General features: G+C 38.4%; 1 protein-coding gene across 1 annotated transcript in view; it reads left to right on the plus strand.

Annotated features, from left to right (window-relative positions):
• The window catches only part of LOC141259643 (amine sulfotransferase-like), a 113,115-nt gene extending 106,727 nt beyond the window's left edge, over positions 1–6,388 (plus strand). The window contains exons 6-7 of the mRNA XM_073675910.1: positions 4,927–5,107; positions 5,853–6,388. Coding sequence (XP_073532011.1) covers positions 4,927–5,107; positions 5,853–5,983 — 312 coding nt within the window. The 3' untranslated portion in view covers positions 5,984–6,388. The remainder of the gene's footprint in view (positions 1–4,926; positions 5,108–5,852) is intronic.
• Positions 6,389–9,045: the final 2,657 nt, after the last annotated feature.

The raw sequence follows: 9,045 nt of genomic DNA on the forward strand, positions 1-9,045 counted from the left end.
CTGCTCCCTCATACTTCTCCAGACTTCTGGTCAGGTGACGGTGTGTACGTGATGACGTCATCGCGTACGTGCTGTCACATGACCAGAAGTCCTGGAGAACTTAGTATGAGGAAGCTGGAGCTGCGCGACTGCAGAGCTCTGGGAACGCACCCAGCGCCGAGGTGTGCACCGCCTAAGGCGGTGCTCGGCACTTTGCTACACCATGGGTCCTAATGAGCAGAAGCACGAAAGGGCCCCTCCTCTGTACTGCTGCTCACAGGGCCCCATACAGCTGTAAGGGCAGTAATGCCCTGATGGCGGCCCTGCACACAGCGCATGTGCACTTGACATGACCAGAAGTCAGGATCAGCTGATAGGGTCAGAAGCAAGAAGCGCCTGCAGTCGATCCAAGTTGGAACGCACAGATATACTTAGCGCATGCGCGCCTTGTGGTGCCAGAACCCAGTGACTGCATCCCACACTGGATGCCGCTATGCGCTAAATGTGTTTCTCCTGTGGATCAAACCTTCATCTTATGGTAATATTCAAAATCCAATATGGGGTATAGAGATAGTTATAAATAACCAAAAAGCACTCTGAGTACCACCTAACAGCAATAAAACCCATTAGAGTACTCTAAACAGTTACAAACAGTTGGAGAGAGGTATTTGGAATTTCAAAGAATATATATTAGATAAATAACACAAACTTAGATACAGATAAAAAGCTCATAATAGAGAAATCACAATAGTGATACAGGCTTGCTTCTTAATGACTTGGTTATATATATATATATATATATATATATATATATATATATATATATATATATATACATATATATATATATATATATATATGTATATATATATATATATATATATATATATATACAGTACAGACCAAAAGTTTGGAAACACCTTCTCATTTAAAGATTTTTCTGTATTTTCTTGACTATGAAAATTGTACATTCACACTGAAGGCATCAAAACTATGAATTAACACATGTGGAATTATATACTTAACAAAAAAGTGTGAAACCACTGAAAATATGTCTTATATTCTAGGTTCTTCAAAGTAGCCACCTTTTGCTTTGATGACTGCTTTGCACACTCTTGGCATTCTCTTGATGAGCTTCAAGAGGTAGTCACCGGAAATGGTTTTCACTTCACAGGTGTGCCCTGTCAGGTTTAATAAGTGGGATGTCTTGCCTTATAAATGGGGTTGGGACCATCAGTTGTGTTGTGCAGAAGTCAGGTGGATACACAGCTGATCCTACTGAATAGACTGTTAGAATTTGTATTATGGCAAGAAAACAGCAGCTAAGTAAAGAAAAACAAGTGGCCATCATTACTTTAAGAAATGAAGGTCAGTCAGTGTGAAAAATTGGGCAAACTTTGAAAGTGTCCCCAAGTGCAATTGCAAAAACCATCAAGCGCTACAAAGAAAATGGCTCACATGAGGATCGCCCCATAAAAGGAAGACCAAGAGTCACCTCTGCTTCTGACGATAAGTTTATCCGAGTCACCAGCCTCAGAAATCGTAGGTTAACAGCAGCTCAGATTAGAGACCAGGTCAATGCCACACAGAGTTCTAGCAGCAGACACATCTCTACAACAACTGTTAAGAGGAGACTTTGTGCAGCAGGCCTTCATGGTAAAATAGCTGCTAGGAAACCACTGCTAAGGACAGGCAACAAGCAGAAGAGACTTGTTTGGGCAAAAGAACACAAGGAATCGACATTAGACCAGTGGAAATCTTTACTTTTGTCTGATGAGTCCAAATTTGAGATCTTTGGTTCCAACCACCGTGTCTTTGTGCGATGCAGAAAAGGTGAATGGATGGACTCTACATGCCTGGTTCCCACCGTGAAGCATGGAGGAGGAGGTGTGATGGTGTGGGGGTGCTTTGCTGGTGACACTGTTGGGGATTTATTCAAAATTGAAGGCATACTGAACCAGCATGGCTACCACAGCATCTTGCAGCGGCATGCTATTCCATCCGGTTTGCGTTTAGTTGGATCATCATTTATTTTTCAACAGGACAATGACCACAAACACACCTCCAGGCTGTGTAAGGGCTATTTGACCAAGAAGGAGAGTGATGGGGTGCTACTCCAGATGACCTGGCCTCCACAGTCACCAGACCTGAACCCAATCGAGATGTTTTTTTGGTGAGCTGGACCGCAGAGTGAAGGCAAAAGGGCCAACAAGTGCTAAGCATCTCTGGGAACTCCTTCAAGATTGTTGGAAGACCATTTCCGGTGACTACCTCTTCAAGCTCATCAAGAGAATGCCAAGAGTGTGCAAAGCAGTCATCAAAGCAAAAGGTGGCCACTTTGAAGAACCTAGAATATAAGACATATTTTCAGTTGTTTCACACTTTTTTGTTAAGTATATAATTCCACATGTGTTAATTCATAGTTTTGATGCCTTCAGTGTGAATGTACAATTTTTATAGTCAAGAAAATACAGAAAAATCTTTAAATGAGAAGGTGTGTCCAAACTTTTGGTCTGTACTGCATATATATGTATATATATATATATATATGTATACAGAGTCTCTGGGTGACGAACACATCTGAGGTATTTTCACAGAAAGCATGTATATAGGATGTGTTCATTAAGCCCCTTAGGGCTCTGTGATTGAAGTCTAAAGATCCATTCTGATTCCTTTTGTGGGTTCCTCTTGTCCAGGTCCCGTTCTCTATTTTTAGGTCTTATCAATTCAATCATGCATAACGAGATATCATTCAGACGTCCATCATACATGCCGTTTATATGCCTATGTATTGGGATATCCCGTTTGCTTCGGATATCCCCCAGGTGCTCACCCACACGTCTTCTTTGCTCCCTTGTAGTTTTGCCAATATAATCAAGGGGACACATAGCTTTATAGACCAAACCTGATGACTTGCAGTTCCCAAATAATAATAATAATAATCTTTTTATTTATATAGCGCCAACATATTCCCCAGCGCTCTACAATTCAGACAATTTACAGACATTATCGGCACTGTCCCCCTTGGGGATGACAATCTACATTCCCTATCAGTATGTCTTTGGAGTCTCTGATTGAAAAGACGTTCTCAAACAAACCTCTGAGGCCTTCAAAGAACCGCTGTAGTTATACTGAGAATGAATTATATACAGGTGAACTCAATTCACTAATTATATGACTTCTGGAGGTAATTGGTAACTCAGGATTTCATTTAGGGGTATCAGAATACAGGGGGCTGAATGCAAATGCAGGTCATAATTTTCAGTTTTATGTTCTTAAAATATTTAGAAAAACCTGTATCATTTCCTTTACACTTCACAAATACATGCTACTTTGAGATATTCGATAAAATCCCAATAAAATATATTTAAGTTTGTGGGTGTAACATGCAAAAAAATGTGGAAAAGTTCATGGAGTAGGAATACTTTTTCAAGGCACTGTATACTGACTGTAAGGATAAGTCATCCACACAAAAGAATTGGACAGCCTTCACCAATTTGCATAAAGGTTTAAAACTATATCTACTACTGAACAATGTATATACAACTATATAAAAAATTCTGCAACTGGGAAACCTGCTTTTAGCTATGGTGGGAATATGTTCTTCTTTTCTGCTTATGAGTGCTGCTGCCTGCTTATGATTGGTCAGCATCATACAGGGAGAGGAATTACACGCCCCCAATGAAAAATAACACCCACTTGGACTTAATAATGTTGATTCATTATGTCCCAAATATTTTGATTGCTATTATCTCTGCAATGGAGAGGTGAAATAAAAAAAATAAGTTTTATATCACTCTGCAGCCACTATTACGTTCTTTGTCCTGCTCAGCATGAAACATTTGGTGAAGTGTCCTCTTTAAAGGAAATATGTCACCAGTTTTATAACCTAATGTGAGAGTAGCATATTGTATTTCAGTAAGTTTTTATTAACACTTTATAACATATGAAAGTGTTTGAGTGGGATTTGGGAAAAAAGGGAGAATTTGGGGGAGGGAAAAGAATGGAAGGGGACAGAGGAAAGGGATAAAAGGAAGGAGAACTTGAAATTCAAAAACAGTTAATAAACAGTAAAGTATTACAACAAATAAATGAAGGAAAATCAAAGGATGATTATGGAATAACTATGTCAAATACAACCTATATCCACATAAACGGTTTCAACATATAAGTAAGTAACAATGTAAGACAATTAAGGATAGACTTCTTGCTATGAAGACCATTTTTTAAAAAATTTAGTGAGACAGTTGATGGAAATTGCAAATCTATATTCATAGGATTTGTGTAAGGCCATTTTTTCTTTGATGTCAAGGAAAGAAGGTACATCAGGTTTCTTCCAATAAAATGCTATGGCTTTTTTTACCACCAGGAATGTATGGATTATAATAGATCTATCTGGGGGTGGGATGTTTTCTAGACCTATGGATAGTAAGGTCAATTGAGGGGTAAGAGTAATATCATTATTAGTAAGCTTTTTCATAAAATCAGACGTATCATATTGTAGAGACAGAGACACTGATGCCAGCAATGTGTCAGTTACTGGGCTGCTTGCTGCAGTTTTGATAAAATAACTGTTTTATCAGAAGTTCATTATTACTAATGAACTAGTAAACCTGCTGCAATGTAATTTGACATATTCATGAGCTTTCTGTCTATGCACAGTGTACACTGAAAGCTGCCAATAAATAGTGTAGGCAAAGTTATATGGAGTTCAGCATTCAGAGAACTTCTAGATCTGCAGAAGATAAAACAGTGATTTTATTAAAACTGCAGCAATGAGCCCGGTAATTGATACATTACTAGAATCAGGGTCTCTGCCCCTACATCATGATGCTTTCAGATGGGGTAGCAAAATCCCAGTGACAGGTTCCCTAAAAAGAAATGAACACAGACCACAATGGGTATTTTGTTGATTTTTCTTTGAAGTATGAACTTTAATTCTTACAGGATCTTCGTACTGTTGTGAAACAGATGTGCGTGTTTTTAGGGAAAGAATTAGATAATGAATCTTTGAACATTGTATTGAAACGAGCAACATTCAATGAAATGAAAAAGGATCCACTTGCAAATAAAGAAGATATGCCAGAGGATTTTTTTGATTCTAAGATTGGAAAATTTATGCGAAAAGGTAAGTATTTGAAAGTCACGTCCAAAAATATAATGTAATTTGACGGCATGTAAAGACAGGATGACACTGACTAAATGTTATGTAATGCTCAGTTCACACCATACAATGGCAATATGCAGTATTGTACGTATGTCTGAAACTAAATAGGGTAACTGTGAGCCCGGCGTAATGCATTGTCCATAGTCTTCAACATGGAATATGTCTGGAAGGTTAACATCTAAGTAAAGTTTTTTTTTTACTATATAAAAAAGAACATTTATAAAAAAAAAATAATACATGGGTATACTTTTGCTTAACTCTTTTTTTTATAAGAATTGATCTGCAATATAAGAATTAGTATTAACAATTGTCCTGCTCTATTTTATTTATTGTATTTATCTGGTTAGGATAATATAGTCTGCTAAATTGCTTTTAATACAATTTAACTGTAGAAATATGAATAACATCCCATATTATGTTTTTTTTTTTCTATAAAAAATTAAAGATATATCAGCCCTATGTACAGTATATTGCAAATTAAATAGGGTGGCAAATCAGACACAAAACATGGACAATGTTTTTGGAAAGATATCAGCCATGCTTTTGTAATCTGGCACAAATCCTTAACAGGGTATGTGCACCTTCCTAACCAATGAAATGCAGTTTAGGTGGATATTGTTAATAACTGTATAATGGATATGTACTTCTTTATTTATGTATGTACGACTAACTTACCGTATATTTCAACGTGTGATGGTCTCTGCAGGTACCATTGGAGACTGGAAAAATATCATGACTGTGGCACAAAGCGAAGCATTTGACAGAATCTTTCAAGAAAAAATGAGAGATTTAGATATACATTTTACCTGGGACATAAAAGAAAAAAGATCCGAATAGACAAATTCCTTTAGGTTGGAATCACAAATGCTGTGGTTTGTCAGTTTTTTTTTTAGCTAAAGCCAGTAGAGGAGACATAAGGAAAGAGACATATAAATGAAGGACTTATTATAATTTGTCTTCCAGTTCGTGTTGGTTCCACTTCTGGTTTGGCTCAAAGATCTACATCAAAAGCTGAAAAAAAATTAATGTTTCATTCCAAGACCAGGCTAGTTTTCAATTTTAGCATTAGACCTATTTTGTCATTTTTATCATCTGCTCTTCTAGATGTCATACTGTTGAAAAATTTTCAGTGAAGTAATTTGTCTTTGACTTACTTTGTTTATTTCAGTAAATTGAAACCATTTGGGTAAAAATTTAGAGCACTAAACAAAATTAAAATATATATATATCTATTTTCAAGAATTGTTTGTTTTTAAACCTCATTCATAAAGTATAGTAAATAAGTTGAAAATGTAATCTTTATGTACACTATGTGTTCCAAACGTTTTCATGTTAATATAAAAATATGTTTTTTTTTCTTTTTTTTAAAGTTTCTTATATAAGAAATACTTAGAATATTAGAAATCTTTCCTATATAAAGAATAATTTTACAACGTGAAGTTGTATGTTAGTATGTCAGTACATCAACCCAACAGGCAGTAGACAGAATAACTAGACGGGCTCAGGGGTCCTGTTTAGGATTTAAGACTGTCTAATAATTTAGGAAACTCCATATTAGGAAAAGATGAGCTATATATGGTAGATCATGGAAAATTTGATTTGATTGATATTGTGCATATAAAATAAAATTTAGCACTGCTGTTGCTTACTATCCTTGTTGTTCAAAACCTTCAAAAGTCAAAAGCATGCTAAATACAGTGAGGAAAATAAGTATTTGATACACTGCTGATTTGCAAGTTTTCCCACCTACAAAGAATGGAGAGGTCTGTAATTTTTATCGTTGATAAACTTCAAATTCTGAGAAACAGAATCTAAAAAAATCACATTGTATGATTTTTACATCATTAATTTGCATTTTATTGTATGAAATAAGTATTTGATACAATAGAAAAACAAAACGTAGTATTTGGTATAGAAACCTTTGTCTGCAGTTACAGAGCTCAGATGTTTCCTGTAGTTCTTGACCAAGTTTGCACGCACTGCAGCAGGGATTTTGGCCCAGTCCTCTATACAGATCTTCTCCTGATCTTTCAGGTTTCAGGGCTGTTGCTGTGCAACATTGAGTTTCAGCTCCAACCAAAGACTTTCTATTGGGTTCAGGTCTGGAGACTGGCCAGGCCACTCCAGGACCTTGAAATGCTTTTAATGGAGCCACTCCTTAGTTGCCCTGGCTGTGTGTTTCGGGTCATTGTCATGCTGGAAGACCCAGCCACAACTCATCTTCAATGCTGTTACTGTTATGAACTGCTACAAGCACTAAGGAAAGAAAGGAAAACTGTCCCTACAATAGGACTAAGCTGATTCCCTACGATGCAGCGGGGGACCTGTTCCTTGTGAACAGACCTGCCTAAGTCCTCGGCTAGTCTTAACGCAGACCTAAGGATATAAGGGAGGGGTCCCTACAAGAACTAAGGAATGGGATATAGAAGGACACCTCCTAGCAGAAATTGTAGCAGAGCAAAGACAAACAAACAAAAAGTACTAGTGGTCAAAAGACCAAGCAAACTGCAGAGTTAGGTACAAGGCACCTGGCTAGCTTAAGAGTAAATGTAACACTGAAGTCCAGCAAGGCCAGGAGGGTTCTAACAGTACCCCCTCTTCTGTGAGGATCCTCCGGATCCTCCAGGCCCAGGTCTATCAGGAAACCTCCTGTGAAACGCTCTGATAAGTCTAGGAGCAGAGACATCATCCGCCTTTACCCAGGAGTTATCCTCGGGACCGAAACCTTTCCAAGCGACGAGATACTGCAATCTCCCTCTATGCCATCTAGAATTAAGAATGCGAGAAATTTCATATTCACCGTCTTCCACCACCGGAGGAACAGAGACAGTGGCGTCCCTATCCGAAACCTCAGCTTTTTTCAATAAGGAAACATGAAACACCGGATTAATCTTCCAGGAGGTGGGAACCTCCAACCTAACAGCAGATTGGTTAACTACCTGAAGTACCTTAAACGGCCCTACAAATTTCGGGCCCAATTTCTTCGAAGGAATCCTCAACCGCAGATTCTTAGAGGACAATCAAACCATGTCACCAAACGTAAACAAAACCTCTTGACGTTTCCTGTCAAAGTACCTCTTAGATTTTTCGTTAGCCTCTTGAAGGTTACAACGTACATCAGTCCAAACTCTCTCCAAATCACCGAAAAAATTCTCCTCCTCCGGCACAGCCGATACCAATTTGGAGAATGACCCAAGCGACGGATGTCTCCCAGTACAACAAAAAAAAGGAGAACACCCAGCAGAAGAGGATGTATGGTTGTTAAGAGGAAATTCCTCAAGTGGCAGAAACTCAAACCACCCCTCTTGATTGTCAGCCACAAAACAACGCAAAAACTGTTCAACATCCTGGTTCTTTCTTTCTGTCTGTCCATTGGACTCAGGATGATATCCAGATGAAAATGATAAATGAACTCCCAACCTGTCACAAAAGGCACGCCAAAAACGAGCCACAAACTGAGGTCCCCTATCGGAAACAATGTCGGTAAGAACGCCATGGAGTCTGACAATTTCCTTAACAAAAGCTTTAGCGAGTGTCTTAGCGCAGGGCAGTTTGATGAAAGGAACCAAGTGACACATCTTGCTAAAACGGTCCATGACCACCCAGATGACAGTAAAACCCTCAGAGGCAGGAAGGTCAGTAATAAAATCCATAGTAAGATGCGTCTAAGGTGCACTAGGAACCTCAAGAGGGCAAAGCAACCCCACAGCAGGAGCATGTGAAGACTTAGATCTAGCACACACAGTACATTGACGCACCCACTTAATGAATTCCTTCTGCCACCCAGGCCACCAAAAACTGCGACCTACAAGTCTCTTAGTCTCAGAAATTCCTGGATGACCTGCCAACCGAGACTCATGACACTCCACAAACAAATCTCTCCTAAAGTTCCTAGGCAC

This window comes from Phyllobates terribilis, unplaced genomic scaffold, assembly GCF_046119375.1.
Source record: "Phyllobates terribilis strain yellow unplaced genomic scaffold, ASM4611937v1 Scaffold_3__8_contigs__length_932513732, whole genome shotgun sequence".
Lineage (NCBI taxonomy): Eukaryota > Metazoa > Chordata > Amphibia > Anura > Dendrobatidae > Phyllobates > Phyllobates terribilis.